The 26,041-nt window shown below is 40.9% G+C and overlaps 1 protein-coding gene across 2 annotated transcripts in view; it reads right to left on the bottom strand.

Annotated features, from left to right (window-relative positions):
- Positions 1-338: 338 nt before the first annotated feature.
- The window catches only part of LOC126481243 (phosphatidylinositol 4-kinase type 2-beta), a 50,885-nt gene continuing 25,182 nt past the window's right edge, over positions 339-26,041 (bottom strand). For both annotated transcript variants that reach the window (XM_050104858.1, XM_050104857.1), the window contains exons 7-8: positions 7,645-7,784; positions 339-986 (exon numbers count right to left, since the gene is read on the bottom strand). In XM_050104858.1, coding sequence (XP_049960815.1) covers positions 887-986; positions 7,645-7,784 — 240 coding nt within the window. In that variant the 3' untranslated portion in view covers positions 339-886. The remainder of the gene's footprint in view (positions 987-7,644; positions 7,785-26,041) is intronic.

Raw genomic sequence — 26,041 nt, 5'->3', positions numbered from 1 at the left:
GTTCCTTTACTAATGAGAGTGCCACTTCTGACAATGCTTTGAGGAGATGGTAAATGCCGATTTGCGTAACAGAAAAGCACTGATGAAGATAAATTGTTCTTCTGGTCTATTTCTGCTTTCCTTTAATGCACACAACAGTACACTGATATTAATGAACCTGTCCCAAGGCAATAATTTTTCACTCCTTGCAAAACAAAATCAAGACTATGCATTCATTCTTACTTGTTTATTGTATTTGCAAAACATGATAAATATGTGCTTACCTTATTATACAAAAACATGTTAACTGATACAACATAAAATTTGGTGATCACACAGCAAATAAAGGTAACAAAATGTTTAAATATAGCGAGACCTTTAATTTTATAATCAATGTACAAATTTTAATAAGTGCAATGTAACAATGATGCAAATCTAAAATCAGTTTTTCTTTGAGAAAAAGGAAAGAGCATGATCGCTTCAGGTTTATTAACAATTGTTCATATCTGTCATGTTTCAGAAATATTTATATTTAAAGCTGTATGCTACCAAAAAGAAAGAAAAAAAAATATTACTTTCCCTTTTGATTTAATATGAAAAAAATGTGAAAACATTCGCAACATTTCTTACGCACCACATGCTACTTTCTGATTCACTATGGTGAAATTATATGGAGAAAACATCATACAAAATGAACATCAGATCTTTAAAAATAGTCTGCATGAGGTTTAAAAATACAGGAATGGGCACTGGGAAAGGCTATTATTATATTTTCATGCCTCCTTAAAATAAAGGAGCACTGTACAAAATTATACGTAAATATGTGATTATACAATCCTCTCACATGACTTAGTAAACGAATAAACAGTCTCACATTGTTCCTTGGAAATATTTCATCATGCCCGTATCAACACCATGAGAAAAATGGGCTTTTATTCTGGAAGCGCTGTGTGAAGGTATCACTGAATGAACGGAAACGTGATGTTGTTCCTACATGTCCCTTTGACCTGAAAATAAATTAAATGTCACAGTAATGTGTTCTGTACAAGGTTTATACACTTAAAAATAAACTAAAGATCTACAAATAAAGTTCAAGTAATGTGCTCAATGACTTATCAAGGAATACCATCAATTGGCGAGATTTCTTAAATTTATTTTATCATCATTTCGTCCACGAGTGCTAGTTCTGCTAGGCTAGCAGAAGAGCTTCTGTGAAGTTTGGAAAGTAGGAGACGAGGTACTGGCGGAAGTAAAGCTGTGAGGACGAGGCGCGAGTCGTGCTTGGGTAGCTCAGATGGCAGAGCAGTTGCCCGCGAAAGGCAAAGGTCCCGAATTCGAGTCTCGGTCCAGACACAGTTTTAATCTGCCAGGAAAGTTTTATTTTAGCATGCGTACCACTCAACAACTTCCTGTTGAACCAGTTCCTTCAAAATTCAGTAGCAGAGTTTTACAGAAACTAAAGACAGTAGCAACAATTTCTCTGAACTTTCATCAGCAGGATTGTGTCACTTCTTAGATTGATATATCTATACTACCAACAAATGTGTAACACTACCTGTTGACTATTGCTTCACTTCAAACTGAACGAGACAACAGCAAGAAACCAAATTACCTAGCACATACAAAATCTGGTACACCCCAAAAACACAGCTCACTTGCAATGACATTTTGTCTGTGATTCTTCAGCGTCTCCTACTGTAGACAATGAGATTGTAATTCTGAACTGTGTCCCAGAACATTATTCTGTACACATTTGGTCTCTTCTGTAAAATCAGTGTGAAGACTGAATGTCATTGAAGTTAAAGCAAAACATCATGAAGGTCATGGTGCAGTGTGTGGATTTTTCAAGGCACCACATTTGTCAACTATTGCCAGTTTCAAGGGCTTTTTGTAAGAACAGCATAGTAGAGGCAACATTCTTTGCAAATTAGTAAGGAGCTAACTATGATTGTGTTGTAATGTAAATGCAGAATAGTTTTTGCAGCTACACAACAATGTGACTGACATGTCTGCTTGGATCAACATTTTGATGTTAACACACTTCTCTGTCATGGAGAGGAGAGAAATTGCAGGAAAGTCCCAGCTTCACAAGCTAACTCTACAGAATGTCCAGTGGTAGCATGGAATCTGCCACCAAATATTTCATCATTTGTAATAAAGAAATGCCATGTTTCTCAAATGTAATATACAGATAATGTTAGGTTTTGTTCCCTACTTTGATCGAATATTTCTGCCAAATAAATCTAGTTACAGTGTATTTGCTTGGTAATTGTCTCATCATTAGCTGCATCAAATTCCTGTGCACGAACTGTTAGCTCATCCTCATTCATAGACATTCGTCTACTTACATGAGTAATTCCTCACCCTCCCCTTCCTTGATTGGGGAAAAAATGTCTTCCTCTGTGTGGACACTGGACTTTGAGCAGCCTAAGTTTGTGAAAGAGGATGCAGGAAATAGATTCTTTTAACTACCTTCACATTCTTCCACAGTATTCCTTCCATTTTCAGATGTTGACTGGTTCAGGAGGAGGAGGAGATTACTGTTTAACGTCCTGTAGACAACGAGGTCATTAGAGATGGAGCACAAGCTCGGATTAGGGAAGGAAATCGGCCGTGCCCTTTCTAAGGAACCATCCCGGCATTTGCCTGAAGCGATTTAGGGAAATCACGGAAAACCTAAATCAGGATGGCCGGACGCGGGATTGAACCGTTGTCCTCCCGAATGCGAGTCCAGTGTGCTAACCACTGCGCCACCTCACTCGGTTTTGACTGGTTCAGTTCTCAGACTATCTATCTAACCAGCTATACAGCTGATAGAGAAGACCAAGTACTAAAATGATCATGGTGCAGTACTCTGAAGGCACAGAATGTAAGAAAATCTTTCAGACACACAGAAAGGAAAAAAAGGAGAGAGATATCTGACTGAAGGAATGAAAGTAAGTTATTTAACTATCTGCTATAAGGCCACTTGACATTCAACATTATCTCATTGTGGTAAGGACACAGAAAACTATTTGTTATGTTATGTCAGGAGAACCAGCCTCTCCTTTGGTTGCAGCAATTTACTGACAAAAAAACCAGAAAGGATGAACAACAATTTACCATCCCTGTGTCTGTCACAGAGATATGCTTGTGCACAAACTTTCAACTTTCTACCCTCTAAACTTAAACACTTAGTGAATAGAAAATATCCTTTCAAAACTTAATGAAGATATTTCTCCTTGAATAATTTATTCCATTCTACTGAGGATTCTGCGAAAGGGAACTTACCAATGAAAAGACATAACTACACAGTGTCAAGATTGTTAAATGTTAATACCAGTATTTTATGTAGATCAGGCTATTTTTTGTCACCGTATAATGTTAACACGTATTTTTCTAGTACAAGTACTGCTATAACAATTGCTCTGCACATAAATTCAAGTGTGAAGATAATAATCATTTATTGTTTTGTTTATAATACTGTAGTATCTGTAAATATGTTGAGTCAAAATTGCAACTGAATATACATGTAAACATATTTAAGCATAATCTCGAATCATTGTACACCCATGATGAGCTTATAGCTGTATCAGCGATGGGCAAAGACATCTACTCTGGCCTCAAACGTCTTTACGTGAAGTGGGAGATTAACGCAAAGGCTCAAAATAAGCAAAGAAATATTGGAAACCAAATAATTGTTGATATGAATCTAGCATCAGTCTTTCATGAGTACAGCCCTACCTGACTGCACTGAGTGCTTTTCTGACCTAACAGTTAATCTGAATGTAATATATAAGATACAAAGACCTAGGACCTTCATGGGCATGTGTAGGCAATTCATTCTCACCCTTTGTACAATGGGCATGGATGACAAACTTTTCACATTTTTTTAAAATTTTTTGTGAAAAGTGATCAACTTTATAATTGCACATGAAACTGCATTAGCAATCGCTGTTATCAATCAATCCATCATTTAACATTTTAAACAGCTCTTGGCGGAATGTGGAGGATATATTTAACATAAATAAATAGAGTTCTGAAACTTCGTGGCAGATTACAACTGTGTGCTGGGCCAAGACTCGAACTTGGGACCTTTGCCTTTCGAAAGGCAAAGGTCCCGAGTTTGAGTCTCAGTCCACCACACAGTTTTAATCTGCCAGGAAGTTTCACATCAGTGTACGCTCTGCTGCAGAGTGAAAATCTCATTCTACCACAGTACATTATCTGTACAATCGAAAATGACAGTAATATTCATTTTCATCATGAGATTATGAAATTTGAGGAAAGAACCAAAAAACTTAATGTTGAGGACATTAGAAGCAGAGTACAAGCTTGGACTGGGAGAGGAAATTGGCCATGTCCTTTTCAAAAGAATCAATCAGGCACTGCCTCAAGTGATTCAAGGCAACTGTGGAAAATCTGAATGTGGATTGTGTGATGAAAATGTAAACCCCATTTCTCTCCAATGCAAGTCCACTGCTTTAACCAATGTGCTGTCTTATTCTGTTTAAGGATTTTTAAACAGATGGCCATAAACAGTGTGGCGTATGAGGAACTGCAGGACTTATCAATGGTAACATTATGTAATAAAGCTGTTCCACTCCTGAATATTGCCTGAGAAAGCAGGAAACCACGGAAAAAAAAGGAAGTCCACAGCTCTCTAAATATGACAACCGTCAGTATCACCCTATAAATCACGCACTTGGCTTACCCATAATCTTTATCTTAAAACGTTACCAGTTTCAGAAATGGAAGGTTCAGTAGTCATATTACACAGAAATCAAAACCACAGACACGTCAGCTTGTTTATCGTGTCATTTAGAAATTTCCATTTTTCAATGAACCACAATTTTGGTAACAGCTCATACAGTAACACTACTGTAGGTGTTCTTCATCATAATTCTGCTCATACTGTTTCATTTATTTTACAAAATTCTCAGCTTCTACTTGGGTTTTGGTATGATTTATCAGACTAGTGTTGCTATTTCATGGCAGTTATGGATACGAATATTTCTATAAATCACTGCACCAATGCCTTGTGTAGTAGTATGTTTTAGAGGTAGTTTATGGCCTTTGGTTTGTATTATGATAAACATAGAAATTTTTTGATTAACTAAAAAAACTGATATTTCAACCAAATGAATATTCCGTTCCTAAAGGAAAGGTTTATGAGAGGTAAAGTACTGAATATTAAGTACTGAAATTTAATGCAAACTTCTACGGCCCTTTTCTAAATCAAATTTTTACCACAAGTTAAATGAATTTCTTGTGCGTAACATCTGTACAAAAGATGTGATATTTTTATTTCCGGTTAAGTAAAACTTCTTTTCAAGGCATGCATATGCAGTTGCCAGATTATTATGACTCGAGCCCGAATTTCCACGTAATGCATGCTGTAAATATATTTGTATATTTTGGCCATATGGTGAGCAACTGCATATTTTGAAGATTTTTTTTTTTTATATATATACAGCCGCATGAATATGCACAGCTATCGACTTCAACAAAGTACGCAAACCCTCCTGTCTGGCAATGAAGGTGCTTACTGTAAGGCAGTTTCCCCTGGGAGGGGTTAATTTGTTACTGGCATGTTCTATGTGATATTTCTAATATAGCTAAAGATTAGCATGAAGTGTATGTTATCGGCACAGCACGAAGTGATGGAAACTTAGTCTCCTCGCACCACCTCTCACTTTTCAAAAGTCCTTGTGCTCCTTCCTTCTACCCGCAAACTGAAAGAGCTAGTTTTGCTAAAATGTTTAGACTGTATGCCATACTTGACAATCCAGCAATTCACAGGAATAAAAAAAAAAAGGTAACCCACTCCAACTTTTATCAGTGACGAGGAGCTGGGATATTTTTGAAAGAACTGTTGTGTAACAAAATAATATACTGGTGCAGCGAACTAAACATGCAGACACCTTTCCTATCAATGCAGGAAGCAGAGGAAAGAAGGTCAAGATGTAACAGCTGAGTAGCATTTCAATACACAAAGACAGCTGAGACTTCAGATGCACAGCAATTTAAGCATAACTTTTTGGACGTCCTGACATTTTTACGAACTGAATTCTATCTGTGATGCTGTCTTTCTTAGTCAGCATATGTTTCCTCTTGAGAGCCTTCCTCGCATACATCTCTAAAAGACATCTAAGCATTGTTTGATTTAAAATACTCTTCTCAAAATCTTGTATAATTTTAGGAGCAATCTGACGTGAACTCATTGACCTTTCTTACTTTGCTAGCATTTTTATCGACATGCACAGTCATGGACTTGGTTCCTCCTTATGACCATATCTATGTCATGAGCTTGATGTCCCAGAACCTCTATGCTTCTTTTAAAATGTTGTGGTCACTGAACGGCTTTCTTGCAATTGCCCTAATTTGCATCTCCTGCAGTTTTAAGTTTTGCTTCCTTGATGAAACACCTTTCTTCCAACACGTAACATAAAATTGAAATTTTAGGTTATGTATTCTGCAGGGACCTTCTACAAGTATTTAAAACGTACAGTGATAACAATAGCATTTAACAACAATGAACATTTGTTTAACAACAACAAACATACAGGGTATGATGTTGAAACTTATTGTGAATTGTTTTCACTATGAACTAAAAGAAAGGGACTTTTTCACACTTCAGTAACTGTTAGGCACAAATTGTCACAAGGGAGCAATGTCATGCCACTGCGGTAAGTAGAGGCACTGTTTCCAAATTCTTTAGAAAATGATAAATGTTAAACAAAATCAAACAATGGAAACTCCAGGTAGGAATACCAACATTGTAAACAAAGAGAGATTGCTTCTTACTGGAATAACATGCTAAGCTGCAGACAGGCACAATCGAAAGACACTGAACATGAGCTTTCAGCCTCAGCCTTAGTTGGAAAAAGGGAAACACACACTGGTCATTCATACAAACAAACACAGCTCAGGCCTGAGCTGTTGGAGTTCACAGTCATGTGTCCTTGCTTGTGTAAATGAATATGTGCTTCTCTTTTTCTGATGAAGGTACAGGCCTAAAGCTTAATTGTGCCTGTCTGCAATTTAGCATGTTATCTTTACAGTATCAATCTATTGTTTCTTACGTTCTTGATAAATGTTAAACATCTTGCCAACAGGATAATCCAACCAGCAAATAAATTTCTCTTTATACAAATATTTTAAACCATTTAATTAATGGTTCTGGCTGATGTAGAGTTCTCATAACATCAACTTTCAAGCAGAACATCAAGTACAGTGAAGTGAAATGTGAAAATATTGATTCAAATAAGTGAGGATATTTTGCTCAACATTAGGGTAATCTGATACTATTTTTTTGAAGGAATAATGTGGCCAAAAGGTTAAATAAAAAAGAATCTTGTTGTTCCCAAGCAATGCTGCCCCCATATATTATGATGATCAGGAGGGCAATTAAAGTATTTTATCCAGATTTAACACACATTTTATGTTTAGCCCACGAGCTACATGGTGTAGCTGAAATAGTACATCTAAAATGTCACAATGTAAATACACTAACATTCACTATGAAAACTTTCAATTTCCTTAATCTATCTTTTATCAGCCGAAAAAAAAACATTCTGAATGCAATTTTTTTAGGTATGTATTATTGGCTGGTATTGCACATGATAACATAAATTGTAACTTTAACATCAGCATAAACAACAGCAACTGGAAAAAAATACTAACCTTTCAACAATTACAGCTGGCATCTGAACAAGCTGCACAGGGCTTTTACCATCCTTCAATGCTTGGGTCAAATTGAGGATCTGTCCTCTCATGACACTCATCTGCCTCTCAAATAAGTGACGATCAAACCCCTTGTCTTGCTGAAAACACAATTATAGTTATTAGTGAATGTATCTATCCTTTCACTTTGCTTTCAGTTCTGCTATGGTAGGACATATCATACTCAAACATTTCACTTAAGAATGCTGTGCAAGCATGAATAAGCAAGTGGCAAATCAACTTAATGAACACAGTCAACAAAAATTTAACAATTTTATCTGTTTACTGACTGATGCCAGTGTACGATTTGCATGACCACAAACAGTAGCACAGAAAATTATTTAACAGATCAATTCCATTCTTTCAGAGGGTAAAGTAAGAAATTATTCAAGTTGTATGAAGGTTAAGAAAGTCAGTCAAAAGTAGTGGGTGATATTACTTTGCAGTGGTACACAGTAATCTTCATTTAGCTTTTGATTCCACTTTTTACAAAGAAAGAAAATGGTTACAAAAACGCCTGGAATTCAATACACAATTTTAACCCCAAACAAAGAGAAAGCAGATGTAATCTTATAGTTTGTTTCCCTGATAGCTGTTTCATTTCAAACCAGACACGAGTTGCAAGTAATTCCAACCTCTTCACGGCAATAGAAAAGTCATCCCTGGGAATCTCATTTAGCTGATCATTGTATTCCACTGCATTAAGATTCATGCTCTTCATATGCAACAGCTTTTTCAGAAAGACAAAGGTTTTCCAAAACTGCTGAGTATATTGAATAAGATGTTTGCACAGTACTGTTTGCTTTTCCTTTCAGAAAATTACGTCTCATTGATGCCAAACGAGCCACACCACCTTCAAGGAGGAAAAGGATGAGCTACAGCACAGGTCTGAGTGAATTTTCCAGTTTCAAGCAAGAAGGCGCCATATCCATCCTTGCCAAACGATGAAGATAAAAGCAAAATGTGAATGGTATCATGTTGTTTAATGTGGTCTTCAGTCCTGAGACTGGTTTGATGCAGCTCTCCACGCTACTATATCCTGTTCAAGCTTCTTCATCTCCCAGTATGTACTGCAGCCTACATCCCTCTGAACCTGCTTAGTGTATTCATCTCTTGGTCTGCCTCTGCGATTTTTACTCTCTGCGCTGCCCTCCAATACTAAATTTGTGATCCCTTGATGCCTCACAACATGTCGTACCAACCGGTCCCTTCTTCTCGTCAAGTTGTGCCACAAACTCCTCTTCTCCCCAATCCTATTCAGTACCTCCTCATTAGTTATGTGATCTACCCATCCAATCTTCAGCATTCTTCTGTAGCACCACATTTCGAAAACTTATATTCTCTTCTTGTCCAAATGAGTTATCGTCCATGTTTCACTTCCATACATGGCTAAACTCCATACAAATACTTCCAGAAACGAGTTCCTGACACTTAAATCTATACTCAATGTTAACAAATTTCTCTTCTTCAGAAACGCTTTCCTTGCCGTTGCCAGTCTACATTTTATATCTTCTCTACTTCGACCATCATCAGTTATTTTGCTCCCCAAATAGCAAAACTCCTTTACTACTTTAAGTGTCTCATTTTCTAATCTAATTCCCTCAGCATCACCCAACTTAATCTGACTACATTCCATTACCCTCGTTTCGCTTTTATTGATGTTCATCTTATACCCTCCTTTCAAGACACTGTCCATTCCGTTCAACTGCTCTTCCAACTCCTTTGCTGTCTCTGACAGAATTACAATGTCATCGGCGAACCTCAAAATTTTTATTTCTTCTCGATGGATTTTAATACCCACTCCGAATTTTTCTTTTGTTTCCTTTACTGCTTGCTCAGTATACAGACTGAACAACATTGGGGAGAAGCTACAACCCTGTCTCACTCCCTTCCCAACCACTGCTTCCCTTTCTTCCCTTTCATGTCCCTTGACTCTTATAACTGCCATCTGGTTTCTGTACAAATTGTAAATAGCCTTTCGGTCCCTGTATTTTTCCCCCGCCATATTCAGAATTTGAAAGAGAGTATTCCAGTCAACATTGTCAAAAGTCTTCTGTAAGTCTACAAATGCTAGAAATGTAGGTTTGCCTTTTCTCAATCTAGCTTCTAAAATAAGTCGTAGGGTCAGTATTGCCTCACGTGTTCCCATATTTCTACGGAATCCAAACTGATCTTCCCCAAGGTCGACTTCTACCAGTTTTTCCATTCGTCTGAAAAGAGTTCGCGTTAGTATTTTGCAGCTGTGACTTATTTAAACTGATAGTTCGGTAATTTTCACATCTGTCAATGCCTGCTTTCTTTGGGATTGGAATTATTATATTCTTCTTGAAGTCTGAGGGTATTTCGCCTGTCTCATACATCTTGCTCACCAGATGGTAGAGTTTTGTCAGGACTGGCTCTCCCAAGGCTGCCAGTAGTTCTAATGGAATGTTGTCTACTCCCGGGGCCTTGTTTCGACTCAGATCTTTCAGTGCTCTATCAAACTCTTCACGCAGTATCATATCTCCCATTTCATCATCATCTACATCCTCTTCCATTGCAATAACATTGCCCTCAAGTACATTGCCCTTGTATAGACCCTCTATATACTCCTTCCACCTTTCTGCTTTCCCTTCTTTGCTTAGAACTGGGTTCCCATCCGAGCTCTCGATATTCATACAAGTCATTCTCTTTTCTCCAAAGGTCTCTTTAATTTTCCTGTGGGCAGTATCTATCTTATCCCCCTCGTGAGATAAGCCTCTACATCCTTACATTTGTCCTCTAGCCATGCCTGCTTAGCCATTTTGTATTTCCTGTCGATCTCATTTTTGAGACGTTTGTATTCCTTTTTGCCTGCTTCATTTACTGCATTTTATATTTTCTCCTTTCGTCAATTAAATTCAATATTTCTTCTGTCACCCAAGGATTTCTACTAGCCCTTGTCTTTTTACCTACTTGATTGTCTGCTGCCTTCACTACTTCATCCCTCAAAGCTACCCATTCTTCTTCTACTGTATTTCTTTCCCCCATTCTTGTCAATTGTTCCCTTATGCTCACCCTGAAACACTGTACAACCTCTGGTTCTTTCTGTTTATCCAGGTCCCATCTCCTTAACTTCCCATCTTTTTGCAGTTTCTTCAGTTTTAATCTACAGTTCATAACCAATAGATTGTGGTCAGAGTCCACATCTGCCCCTGGAAATGTCTTACAATTTAAAACCTGGTTGCTAAATCTCTGTCTTACCATTATATAATCTATCTGATACCTTTTAGCATCTCCAGGTTTCTTCCATGTATACAACCTTCTTTTATTATCCTTGAACCAAGTGTTAGCTATGATTAAGTTGTGCTCTGTGCAAAATTCCACCAGGCGGCTTCCTCCTTCATTTCTTACTCCCAATCCATATTCACCTACTATTTTTCCTTCTCTCCCTTTTCCTACACTAAAATTCCAGTCTGCCATGACTATTAAATTTTCGTCTCCCTTCACTATCTGAATAATTTCTTTTATTTCATCACACATTTCTTCGTCATCTGCAGAGTTAGTTGACATATAGACTTGTACTACTGTCGTAGGCGTGGGCTTAGTGTATCTTGGCCACAACAATGCGTTCACTGTGCTGTTTGTAGTAGCTTACCCGCATTCCTATTGTTTTGTTCATTATTAAACCTACTCCTGCATTACCCCTATTTGATTTTGTATTTATTACCCTGTATTCACCTGACCAAAAGTCTTGTTCCTCCTGCCACTGAACTTCACTAATTCCTACTATATCCAACTTATGTAGAGGCTTATCTCACTAGTGGTAAGATAGATACTGCCTACAGGTATCACATGTAAGAATTTTTATTTGTTGCTACGATGGTTTTGAAATACATCAACAATGAATATCGGGGTCGCACAAATGAAGAATTTAATATACAGCACAGCCTTTTTAATATGAACTCTGTGCCCTATGGTACAAGACAGTGTGTTGGCTATTGTGAAGTACACCACAACATCAAGTTATTACTAGTACATTTTTCCCTCCGAGAGATTCCTTGGCCAGATAATGTGAGCTCTCTGACACAGTTCAGTAGAACAAAATAGTAATACACTGCACTGTTACTCGAATTGTTTCCATCAAGGTCAAAGTTTTAGAAACTTGATGTTATGGTGTAAAGTCATGCGTCAACACACCAGTTGGAAATGAGAGAGCAGAGAGGCCTGTGAAGAAGACATCAGCCACTTGCACATTGACCGAACCCTCTCCAGGATGACAACATGACAGCAGCAGCTTCTATGCGAAGAGAATATAAGCGCTGCGCCCAACTGGCCATGGCCAGTTCTACAATAGCTTCAAGACTAGTCATTTCACTTGTATTAGGAATTGTATATACTGAAGAGTTTTCTTATTTGCATGCCGCTCTTTGCTTGTGAAACTTCTACGTTCTTGGTAAAGTTGAGTATTTTCATTGTTCATTTCGTAATAAAACTCATCAATATGATTTGTTTGAATGTTGTTTAGCGATCTGAGAAGGCAGGCTTCCTAGACCACCACATATCTTATATAAAGGCAGGATTCAACACTTGGCTCTTAGAAGATCTAAAACAGTGTTAATAAGATAGTGACTGTTGGTTTTGATCAAAAGGTCACCTCAAAATTATCTATGAGTGTTTTGAAAGCAGCAATATTTTCAAGGGCCAAAAAGCCTTTGTCTGGGCAGCTGAGCAATATTTTGTACTTAAGTCTTCCAAATGAGAGCCCAATGTCTCAACACTGTACCACACCAACTTATACAATTTTACTGTATCTAATCGTGGCTCCACTCATGATACAGAATACCTGTCCACACTACTTCACAGAACTCTGTCAAGATATCAATATAAGTGCAGGCAATTTCCTAATTATCCCAACTTGTGAACAAACTCACTCACTCACTCACTCACACTCTCTCTCTCTCTCTCTCTCTCTCTCTCTCTCTCTCTCTCTCACCCCCCCCCCCCCCCCCCCTCTCCCTTCCTCCACCCTCTTCACCAACATCATCATCTCCTTTCCTTTTCTCCCTCCCTCCACCCCCCCTTTCTCTATTCCTTATATGCTCTACTCTGTGAACTCCTTTTGTCTTGTTGTGCAGTCTCTGTATCATCTATCAGAAGGCCTGCTTCACTTTACTCTGCTACCTCTTCCTTGCCTTGTGTGTCCTTCCGTACCCCCTCCCCACCTCCATCAGTCCAACAAATACTTTCAATAATCAATGATCAATAATCAGCCACACAGCAGCTACAAAAGAGAGCATTTGGGTGTCTGTATGGTTGTGCGTGCGTAAATGTGTGTACCTTTACTAGGAAAAGACCAAGAGCTCGAAAGCTAGTGTGATTACTGTTGTCTGTTACATGTTTCTATGCTCCACTCATAACCGCTGTTTTGTGAGTGGATGTTTTGCTTATTTTATGTATTGTTCCATCCAAGTTACGTAAGTCTGTAATCTATAAAGTGGTTATGGTTAAGCTGTCAACACTTGAGGGGGTCCCTCACAAAAAACCGAGAGATCAGAGGACAATGAAAGTTAGTGGAAACAAATGTAAGGACATGCTGAAGAGAAATAATGAATAAACTTTTGAAAGAAACACATTTTAAGTTCCACATGAGAGGGTCACATTTCTTGACTGCTTACCATGTTTATATTCCAGATTGTAAATATTGCTCAATGTGATGACCATCTGCATCCACAACAGGCTAGAACCACACTAGAAATTTCTTTACAGCTGCTCAAAACACCTCGGGTGGTTGGCTACCCACCTGGCTATACTCCTCTTCAATCTCCAACAGGTGTTAAGTGTCCCATTAATAAACCCTGTCCTTCAGATACCCCACAGCCAGAAGTCGCACAGATTCAAATCTGTGTAACACGTGCCATTCATGCTGCATGTCTTTTGTTCTTGAAGTCAAGAGTTCTCCTGTTACCATACCAGTATCAGCACCTAATGGCAGGTCATGACACTAACACTACTAACAACCTGATTTCTACAGCACACAGTCCAAACATCATTCTTGTAAAGTTGGGTACCCATGTGGTATATAGTTTTCTGTCTACACTGTCTCACATACCAGAAGTTTAATTATAACCACGATGTACATAATGACACTGAATTTTGAAAAATTTCCACACTAGTGATAGTTCAGTAGAACAATTACCTAAAGATTGCTGAAATTATAACTGGTGTCTACTTCTGGATAGCGTGCAAAGTGCACCACATCGACTTGGGCCAAAAATGAAAGCTCAGCATTAATGAGTTTGGATACTGTGCAGTAGAACTGTTATAATATGGACTCCCAGAGTGTTTGAAAATATCTGTTGGATAGTCTATTTGAAAGACCCCCACAGGATGTAAGAATAGAATGTTATCATCCAAAACACAAAAATAAGACCTCTATCAAGCAGGAGAATCACAGTATCATTAGATATGGGTTCCACAATATTTGTTCTACACCTGAGGGTGCACAGGAGGAACTAGATCGAGTACAATCCTCAAATTATTTCTACAACCTTCGTAATGAAAGATAAGTACACCAGACAAAAAAAAATCAGTCGCTCCCAGAAGATGTCAAGCTATTTCCATGTAACACCACGTCTAAGTCTTCACAGTGCCCTCAATTTGATGCTGAAGAGTGTCAGTCCAGAAGTTTCCCCATGCATGCCATATTAGGCTGAATCCTGTAATGGAACTACTGTACTTGACAACAAAATAGTAAGATATTAAAATTTTTCCATAAATATTTTTTATCTGTTGTGATCAATTGATAAATTTTGTTACATACCCATACATAAATGGAATGCGGATCTCTCTGTACCTTACGAAAGTAACAAGTTTCTGAATATTTATTAGTTAATATGGAGGAGTTGTAATAATTATTTTTGTAAATGTATTTTATTGCACAACTGAGAGGGTTTATAAAATAACTACTTGAATTTAAAAGTCATAATAACAATGGCTGTGAGCTGTGACAGGCTGCACGACAGGGACACACAGTGGTGTTGTGAGAAGCAAGGAGGACAGGACACATTGAGGTTTTGAACTGAACAGTAATGTTGTCTATGGCTGGTGACATAAAAAATTTTTTGTAGTAAGAATTGCGTTTCAACAACTATAAAGTGATATGGCACTAATGTGCATGCTATTAAGTGGTCGTCTGAAATTTGTAGAGCATGGTTGGGTTGTTTGGGGGAAGAGACCAAACAGCGAGGTCATCGGTCTCATCAGATTAGGGAAGGATGGGGAAGGAAGTCAGTCGTGCCCTTTCAAAGGAACCATCCCAGCATTTGCCTGGAGCAATTTAGGGAAATCATGGAAAATCTAAATCAGAATGGCCGGATGTGCGATTGAACTGTAGAGCTTGGATGCAAGAATTTGCACACTAATGATGCTGAAAGTTATGGAGCTATGGGCACCAAAGTAGCAATGGCTTTGTAGCAATGGCTTTAAATGGTGTTGTATTGGTCAACAAGTAATTAATGAATCAGAGATGTGAAAGAATAGTGCAACCTCGGTTTGTTGATTGCTCACCTAAACAACGCACACAACAATGTACGTCACTACATGGCAAGGTAAGACTCTTCAACTAATTTTCTTAAAGACGAGAAATGTAAGGGAGCTTTGTGTAATTTTCTATTATGTTATGTTTGGTGAATTATAAGTAAATAATTCTTAAAGACAGAGCAAACTTCAATCTGAAATATTTCATGCTCACAATTCCAAGGCAATTTCAGAACTATTCAAAATACTTCTTTTTTCTAAATTATAGTGTTCCACAATCTAAAAGACTAGAAAACAATGAAATTAAGACTGCTGTAGGAATTTTGATCATTCTCACTGAGAGAACGGAAGTTTTAACTGAGTGCATAGGTTGCTTTGTGATTCAATTCTTTTTTATGTAAATATTTTGCTGCATTAACTTCGAAGTTTTACTGAGGGCTTAATTCTTGCTAAAGGAAATTCATTTCCATTAAGCAACATGTAAAAATAAAGATGGATATGAAGGAATCAGAATCTAGCTTCCATACTGAAACAAAGCAATTAACATCAACTGGATGTACAATCCAGCAACCATCCAGAATTCAATTCAAAATTAAAGTACAGTAAATTAGTTCCCTTGGAGCTTGGTGATTGTCAAGGAAACAAGAGAATACTTGGTGAAAGTATTTATTAGAGGAAGAAAATACAAAGTGAGTCACGAACTATTCTTTTCTGAGCCGAAATCTTTGACTCTGGACTGACTGATATAATCATGACATCAAAATATCTCTGGTATTGCGCGCCATGGAATTTGAATCCGCGCAAGACAACATGGACATCGAAGACCCGCAGAGGTCTCTGGAGCATCGCACCATAAGCCATGGCAGCTCACGCCTCCTGGCCTATATTTATTGTGAGGGTCCCACAGTGGAACACATGGTCCTGGAGGCCAATAGTGGCACCCCCGATCATGTGTTTAAGTACCAGCCTCTCGCTCAGCCGGCCAGTCTAATCTTGCATACATCTCTGGACATATTGCCTCGCCTTAGTGTATTTACTTTCTTGTTCTGTGTACGAGTGGATATAGTTGTCTAGTAAGGTTTTCTTGTGACTCCGTTGTTTCAATCTTTTAGTTGTTCTTAAGGTCCATCGTTGGTCATGTCTGTGCTCTCCCATTTGTGTTGCGTTCGTGGGCCGCTCCACGGGTCCCGCCGCATGTTCAGTCACTTCAACCCCACGACTGTTCCAGTCGCAGTTACAACATTTTTGGTGATGAGGTTAACGGTCGTCGTCGTTGGCATGGAGGCGAAGTTGGTCTGTCTGCTGGAGCAACAGCAGCAGCTCACGCAGCAGCAGCAGCAGCTCCAGTTAGACATCTTACAGCAGTCACTGCAATTGTTAATGGACAAAGTCGATGCCCTGTACGCATTACCACAACAGCTTCCGAGTCCTCGGGTGTCCTATGCGTTCCCACATTCGCCATCGTTCCCACCATTTGATGACGCTAAAGAAGACTGAGAGACATACTTGCATCGACTGAAACAACGTTTCACGGCTTTTCAAGTCACGGATGACTCCTTGCAGCGGTTGTTGTTTTTGTCTTGGGCCTCCCCAGACACTTATCTTTCTTCTCCGCAAGTTGGCACCATTTTTTTTGTCCGATCCTATGGCTCTCTCTTTCCAGGAGATATGCCTTTTGCTGACGAACTATTATTAACAGCGCTACCATATGGTTGCCTCTCAGCTGGAGTTCCACCAGTACCATAAACAGTCAATCTTATCGTTCCTGGGTCATGGACTTGCTGGGTCTCGGCCATCAATGTGATTTTACATGCACCAATCAGCAGTGTAAGGCTTCGTATGTGGACTCCCTGATCTGAGATGTTGTGGTTCAGCTGGCTCCCGATCCTGAGGTCTGTACTGCGGCATTGAAAATCGAAGAGACCCTCTGCATTGCCCACTCCTTTGAAATTGCTCAAGCGGCTAACGAGCGTCTTATGGCACGGCCGCAGGTGGCGGCAATAGAGGCGTCACGTCGAGTTCCGTCCCCGTGACATCAATGTGGCCCAGCCGACAGAGGCCAGCGCCGTCAGGACTCCTCGTTGTCCGACGTCTCTATGGCATCAGCGCCTCCGGTTGCCACTTGTCACTGGTCGCGCAGCTCACTTCCATCTCAACCACAGTCAGGGTGTATACGTGGACAAGGAAAACAAATTCCCGGATTTTTCCTGGATTTCCCGGTTAAAAATACACTTTCTCCCGGGTGACAGTATATTTTCCCTTATCAATCCTTTGAATGGTTATGGTTTTATACACAAGCGTTTCAATCCTTTGAATGGTTATGGTTTTATACACGGGTGTACAATTTCCCGGCACTTTAGAAAACGGAACTCAGGGAAAAAGAAACGTTTTGGAAACATCTTTGATGTGCAGGAATATGTACTCTGCGTATTTTCGTATTACGAAGGCATACATTGGAATTCCACCAAACACCACATGTTACTTTCCGAATCATTGATATCGAGATTTCGATGCGCTTTTTGAGCCGTTCGTAGCTCATGTCACGTGATCTCGCCAGCCGATGACAACGAATATTCAGAGCATACGACACGTGATGTAGTCAGTCAACAGCAACATCACTGTCAAGTAGCACAAACACACAAAGTTAATAGTTTAAATTAATATGCATAGTGTTGTTACACGAAAAGCATAGCTTTCACATTTAATATTAGTCTCAAGCTGCAAGAGAAGCTAAGCTTTCGCATATACTGTTGATCTTTTTTGCCCATGTTACACTTTAAATATATCACACAAAAGTGCCAATAACATTTTTAATAATGACATAAATGTCTGATCTCCAGGGATCGAAATTCTTCTAAATGGCTCGTCATCAAAGAGTTGATTTTTAAATGAAAATCAACGCTCTGTGATTTAATAAATTCATGGTACATTCTTGCACATAGTTCAGTTTACGTAAAAGGACATTTATTTTGAAAGTAATGCTTTTCAAACCACTACTCGCAATATTTTCCCGCGACCTGTTAGAAATAGGTTCGTTTCAGCAGTTGCCAGAGAGCGCAGATAACAGGCGACACCGCGCTTGCGCAGCTACCATGACGTAGGAAGCCTGTATATACGTACGTGTGAAACATTGAAAGATCATACATACATTATGTCATAAAAGAAACAAGACATCGGTGGATACTCCAAGAACATCGGAATTTCGTGAACCATACTAAAATGTGCACATTTAAAGTGCATATTCGTATGTCCAGATTCCCAATGAAGTAGACCTCGACCTGATATTAAGCTTTCCAGTGTGGTTTTCGGGATGTAAATTTTCTTGGAGCACCAGAACTGTATTTTATCATGTTTGGTTCTTTATTATGGCATAATGCCATACGCGCTAGAAAATGAAAATGTGCACTTGAAATGCAGCAAACAGTTGAAACTAGCCAGTACTGTGGAATTAAACATTTTGTTTCAAGTACATTGACTGCCTCTGCGGAAAAGGTTAACGAAAGTCAAATTTCTTTAGCAAACAGACAAAAATAACTTCATTGTTCCGCAAGGCGATTAATACTTGACTGTCAGAAAGGTGGAAATAAAATAAAATCTGAAACTAATGACATATTTCAGCCTTCCGTAATTATGTGAATGTGTTTTAATTCACTTGATAGCTCCCGGACACAGATATCCGTTTTGTTTTCATTTGACGTGAGAGTAAACGAAGGGGAAACAGCAAAATCACTAAATCTAAATACGGGTCACGTGGAGACTACCCACTATAACTCAGACTGCTCTGCACATCAGCCCCAGGTCTACGACATTTGCGAACTGGGTCAATACTAAAAAAAATCGAATTTTCAAAATACGTTCATCTTGTAGCGCACATCTTTCTGAAAAGTCTGAAACATAAAACATATGTATTCGAGGAAATGTAAGACGTATTATTTGGTCTTAAGTATGCCAAAGTGCAGTGCCATGCCTCTTCATAAAGCATTTTTCTACCGCACATTCAAACTATATTCAGGAGAGTGGAAATTGAAATGTCCTGCGGTGCCTCTCCTGCTCCCAGTCGGCCGGTTTAACAGCCTGCCCCTCTTTAAAAAAAATCTCGCAATTAATAGCAGATGGGATTATTTGTAATCGAGAGAACAAGAACTCTTCAGAAAATCTGAACTCTTTATTGCCTATTAGTTAATAGCTTGCTGTTTTATGTGACACAAAATTAAATATAGGATATATAAAACCAATACTGACAAGAAATAAGCAAGAAATTACACACTTCTTCCAACCTTAGCTCCTACCATTTTTCTCTTTCTAATCTTGCTACAGCTCTACATGGCGTGCTTTCCTTTCTGCGAAAGAATCTATTACCTCATCAAAGTTCGTCAAACGTTTTGCTACATGCAAAATCAAAATGTCATTATCTGATACTGAAAAAGCCGTTAATACAAAAAATACTAAAGACTGATGTGGTTTCTCGATTTGATTATGTCTATTTTGTCACTGTATGCTAGATAAAACAAAATAGGTCTTTCTAATATGTCAGCAATTTTGTAACAAACCAAATAAACGAGACTGTTTTGGCACAAATTGGCACTTTTATAACACGACAGAATATAATCCACGAAGTACCAATATCAAATGCCTATTAGGCCTACTACAAGCAAAAAGCTTTATGTTAGGAAATAGTTTCACATTTCATTCATACGCACCAGCTTCTCAAGCATGAGATCGAAAAGTAGTATTACGAAATTTTTATGTAAGTTTGGAATCGTCTTATTCTTCCATAATTTGTGTGATGTCCCCATTTCTTCTCCTTCCTCATTCTAACAAACAATCTTGTCATCACCAATTCTATAGCTATTGCTGCCACTGTCAAAATTTGTTCGCCGATTAACTTCACTAAACCTGCCAGAATCACAGGTTTATCTATCCCGCGATTATTTTCCGGTTAGGCGTTATTACGTATTCCTCAACACGTTTTCCGCGTTACTTCCAGAACAGAACTTACAGGGCTGCTAGCCAGGGACTGCACTACTGGTCCTTACTAGTGTAAAGATTTGGCCAAAAATTTTCTGTCAAAATTTTGTTTTCTTTTATACACCGAGAAGATAATACGTAATCTTTCTCTCCTGTTATTCCTGTCAGTCATTTATTTCCATTCTGGTAGTCTGAATCTATGGATTTCGCTACTAATTATAGCAACGCTGATCATTCACAAACCAAATCAACCACATAATCAGACAGCGATTGGCATTCATCCGTTCGGCTTTACTCCCTCAGCTCGTATAGCCCCGTCCCATTTTGTCTGCGGAAAGTTTATTTCCTAGATGCGACGAGGATTCTCCTGACAGAGACATCACGTACACTATGCATGCATTCAAAAGTCAACTTATGATTCATTCACAAATCAACTTAAAATGTGTTCAAAAACTAACCGGGAAGCGTTTCAAAATCATATGAATAATCGATAGGAAAATGTGCGCTGGGTGCTAGGCACTTTGTGAAACAAGTTTTTTTCCTCAAGAATATGAATTTGGCGCCGCCTTTTCCCGGTAGCATCTAGCTGCTTGCTGCGACTGCTTGCACAGCCAACAGCCACATTCCTGTTGCCAGAAGCGGGAGAATCTACTACTCAAACGTGACTCACCTGCGCATGCGCCCGCGCGTTAACTGCTAAAAGAAATCGGATATAAACAGTTGCGACTTCGCGCTAGTTGGAGGCAATTGGTTGTTATGAAGCACTGCATAGTCTCCCTAAAGCCTTTGACACATTTTCAATTGACAGACGCTTGCATGAGCACTGTGTGTCGTTCTTGTATATGGCACATTTCCTATGCACTTTAATTTTTTTTTTCTCTCTTTTATGTTTTATTGCTGAAGTATTATTCTGCAATAGTGGGATACAGTAATATCTTTTGTTACAGTATCGGTTCTTACCAGTCAAAATTACAAAAATTTAACTGAAAACTAAAACAATGAAAAATTCCCGGAATTCTAAAAATATCCCGGGTTTTTCCCAGATGAAAAAATTCCCGGATCTCCCGGGTCGTATACACCCTGACAGTGCTTTACTGCACATTCTCAAGCTGATTGTCCCCACCACTGGAAAATCTACATGCGGTGTAACAAGTAGGGCCACATCTGATTGGTTTGTCGTAGTTACTTGACTCGCTTCGGTCCTGCCCCTCCTGGGCCTCAAGATACCGTCCATGCTCTGCAACTGGTCGTCCCACAGGACAACCCGCTGGTGCGGAACCCACATGACCCATGCGGGAGCTTTTCCTCACACTCTGCCTTTTCATTGAGGATGTCAAGTTTTCAGGTCGACACTGGGGCCACCGTCTCCGATTAATATGGTGACATATACCTGGCTAGGCTCTAAAGTTGTCACCACCTTCTCGCCATTTGGTCGCCTACAGAGATGGTTCAATACCCCTTCGTGGGCAGTTCGTCGTCCAGGCGATGTACAAGTGTGTTCCCCGGCTCCTTACCCTCTGTCGTTGGTCGTCGAACATCCGTCAGCTTCGGGTATTTTTTGGCCTGGATTGTGTTTCAACTGTTTGGCTTTTCCATTTCCGATGAAGTTAAGGTTGTTTTCTCACCTGTTTCCTTTCAGGACTTGGATGATCTGTGCTCTGCTTTGGTGGCGTTTGTGATGGATCTTGGATGTGCTTCCAGTTTTCAGGCACATATCACCCTTCGGACGGATGCACAGCCTCGCTTTTTCCAGGCCCGGCCCATTCCGGTGGCCTTAAGGCCAGCAGTCAAGCAGGAACTTGATCAGCTCCACGCCGCTGGCATTCTGAAGCCTCTGACTTACAGTGTCTGAGCGACACCATTGGTGGTCATACCGAAATCCAATGGGTCTCTTCGGCTGTGTGGGGACTTCCGCACCACTGTCAATGCTCAGTCCCTCGTCAACACTTACCCCATTCCCCGACATGAAGACCTTCTTGCCAAGCTTGCTGGGGGAGAGTATTTTTCAAAGATTGACCTGGCTGAGGCATACCACCAGTTACCCTTGGATGCCGACTCTCAGAGCATCATGGTTATCAACACGCCTTTTGGATTGTACAAGTACAATCGCCTTCCCTTTGGTGTCTCTTTGGCGCCGGCCATTTTCCAGCAGTTCCTGGAGCAGTTTACACAGCCTATCCCTACCTGCGTGAATTATCTGGATGACCTCTTGGCCACCGGGCGTTCCCACCAGGAACACTTGCAAAATCTCAGCACCTTATTTCACGCTCTGCAGTCCGCAGGTTTACACTGTCGACTGGACAAGTGTTGTTTTTTTTTTCAACCAGAGGTGGAATACTTAGGACACCAACTTACCAAAGATGGCATTTGCCCTTCAGGTTGTAATGTCTTGGCCATTGAAGCCCTTCCTCGTCCCAAGGACTTATCAGAACTCCAGGTGTTTTTGGGTAAGGTTACTTAAATTTCTTGCTCCAGGCTGCCTCCGTTACTCAACCCCTCAATCACTTGCATTGCAAAGGGGTACCTTTTGATTGGACTCCTGCCTGTGACCAGGCTTTCCTCTGTTTAAAGGCAAAGCTGCAGTCCACCCCTTGCCTTACTCCCTTCCCTCCGGAGCGCCCCTTGGTTGTGGCAGCTGATGCGTCAGCATACGACATTGGGGCTGTCCACGCGCATCAGCATGCCGATGGCTCCGAACAGCCCATTGCTTATGCCTCTAAGATGTTGACCCCGGCCCAACGGAACTACTCACACATTGAAAAGAAGGTCCTGGCGATCGTGTTTGCTGTCCAAATATTTCACACCTATCTTTTTGGGGCAAAGTTCACCCTCCTGATGGCCCATAAACCCTTGGTTACACTTTTCGGACCCCACTCTCACCTACTTGAGTGGACGGCTCAACGTCTCCAGTGCTGGGCATTGTTTTTACGAAATTACGCTTACACCATCCGGTATAAGCACTCTGCCCACCATTCTAACACGGATGCTGTGTCACGTCTCCCAGCAGGCCCCGATCCTGCCTTTGCCCAACAGGAGGTCTTCTGCTTTCACATTGATTCCGCCCACCGGGATGCACTGGACAGTCTGCCTATCATGGCTGCTCACATTACCACAGCTACCTGCCGTGACCCTATTTTGCAGCAGGTTCTCCACTACATGGTCCACGGATGGCCCTCCTATGTTACTCGTTGGATGCAGTCCGATTTCAGCCCCTGTTGCCACCTGTCGATGATGTCCTGTTGGCCACGGAGTCAGATGCCCATCGGGTGGTCGTCTCTCCGGATTTGCAGCTTCGGGTGCTCAGTTTGTTACACCGCGAGTACTGGGGTATGTCCCGTATGAAAGCTTTGGTTCGCCGACACGTGTATTGGCCCGGCATTGATGGTGATATTGACCACCTGGTCCGTGGGTGCACTGTGTGTGCATGTCACAAGCCAAGCCACCCCTTAGTTGTTTGCACCCTGGCCTGTGCCTCGCCGGCCCTGGGATTGCACCCATATTGATTTTGCGGGCCCATTTTGGGTCCATGTGGTTACTTATCGTTGATGCCTACTCCAAATACTCATATGTTGTCCACATGGCATCCACCACCATGGGGGCTACACTCACAGCCCTGGCCCATGTTCTTGCCATTGAGGAGCTGCTACACACGTTGGTCTCCGATAATGGCCCGTAATTCATGGTGTCGTCCTTCCACGACTTCTGTCAGGCCAACAGTATCAAACATAGCCATAGCCCCCCTTTCCACTCTTCATCCAATGGCCCGGCTGAGAGGCTTTTCTGCACTTTATAACAACAGTTGACAAAGGCGGTCGACACATCCCCAACCACATCGGCCGTCACCCTGTTTTTGAGCACCTATTACACTGTGTCAATTGACGGACGCAGTCTGGCGGAGCTCATTCATGGGCGACAGCCATGGACCCTGCTCTATTTGCTGATGCCATTCCCCTCCCACCCCCACTCCTGGTCTGTCACACCACAGCATGGCCGTGTGGGCCCACGAATACGGGTGCAAGGTGGGTTGGATGCCCGCCATGTTTGTCGCGGCCCATGGGCGGCATGTGACGTTGAAAGGGTTGGAGCGCCGCCATTATAATCAGCTTAGCCTGTGTGCCCCTGCAGGACTCGCACCACCACCTCCTCCCCTACCTTCTATGGGTACAGACGTGGCCCACGAGTTGCCGCCCCTGCCTCCAGTTGCCATCTCCCTGATGGCCTGCTGCCGGCCCTCCTCGCCCCTGGGTGGATCGGCAGCTCCCTCCCCCGCCCTGTACTCTGGGTTGGCCGTCATGGATACCTCGAGTGTCCCTTCCTCTCCGCCAACGGCGGTTGATGAGCCTGGCTCTTCTTTCCACTGCCGCCCACCTTGGCACCGTCCGGGACGTTTCTGCCCCTGCGCGCAGGTTTCAGGGAGGAGGAATCTGGTACTGCGTACCGTGGAATTTGAATCCGCACCAGACGACACGGACGTTGAAGACCCCTAGAGGTCCCTGCACCATCGTGCCATAAGCTGTGGCGATGCGCGCCTCCTGGCCCAAATTTAGTGTGAGGGCACCACAGTGGAACACATGGTCCCGGCGGCCAATAGCGGCATCCCCAATCATGTACTTAAGCACTGGCCTCTCACTCAGCCGGCCAGTCTAATCTTGCGTACGTCTCCAGACATATTGCCTCGCCTTAGACAGCGTATTTACTTTCTTGTTCTGTGTATGAGTGAACGAATTTGTCTAGTTAGCTTTTCTTGTGACTCCGTTGTTTCAATCTTGTTGTTGTTCGTAAGGTCCTTCGTTGGTCATGTCCGTCCTCTCCCGTTTGTGTTGTGTTTGCGGGCCGCTCCGCGGGTTGCACCGAGCGTTCCGTCACTTCAACCCTGCAACCGTTCCGGTCACAGTTGTGATACTGAAGGTAGGCAGTGTTAACATAAAGATAGTGCTTTTTGTGTCCAACAGGATGCCAACAAGATACAACAATCAACGTGTGCAGTAATGAAGAAAGTGATGTTGAGTGAGGTTTCCGCACAGAAAGCTGGTAGCACTGAATTCAGTAACGAAACACGTGGTTTCCAGAAAACAGCGACAACACGTGCTGTATATCCTGCCCAATTTCTTCTCAGATACTGTTGACACTGGGGAGGGAGGGGGTGGGCGTGTGTATCGTGTAGAGCATCACATCACAACAACACGCTCATTGGCAGTGTGCATAAATATTTCGTGTGACATGTACAACTCTGTGTGTTGTGTTATTCATTGATTTTTAACTAGTTTAGTATTACATTCTTCATGTATCAGGGAATCTGCTTTACCTATTCATGACAGTATTAATGTAGTGTAATATGTGGAAATAAATCATTAAGTCTCAGAAGTTAACCACACCTACATCCATCACTCACTTTGGAATAAGCAGTTTATCGCCTTTATTAAGCTTGAAACAGTCAAAGCTGGGCACACAAGGGTCGGCTGAAATGAGGTGATACTGTTATCTGCTATATATTAACAGCTTTGGTGTGCTGCTAAATGAAAGTGAAATTTTTGGTTGCAGCTTAGGTTCAGGTCGCATGCTGCCAGTTTGGGCTAATGGCAAGAGAGAAAAAACAGGGTGCAACGACCAGGGGCATAGACTGTGGCTTGTCATCACAAAAAAACAGAAGCTCTAAAGCTACCTGTTTAACAAAACAATATTAACGAAAACAATAAACAAAATATAACGCATCTTTGTCAATGATCAACAGTCACTGTAGAACTGCTAAGATAAGAATTTGATGTGATTTGTACAAAATTTGTCATTAATTAGAAAGTGAAGATTGAACTAATAGTACAATATTATGACGGTTTCTTCACAAGTCACTCAACTGATGTTTAGGACTGTTATTACTTTCCATTTCTATAAATGA

Source organism: Schistocerca serialis, chromosome 5 (genome assembly GCF_023864345.2).
Source record: "Schistocerca serialis cubense isolate TAMUIC-IGC-003099 chromosome 5, iqSchSeri2.2, whole genome shotgun sequence".
In the NCBI taxonomy this organism is placed as follows: Eukaryota; Metazoa; Arthropoda; class Insecta; order Orthoptera; family Acrididae; genus Schistocerca; species Schistocerca serialis.
This window is presented reverse-complemented; position numbering and strand designations above follow the sequence as displayed.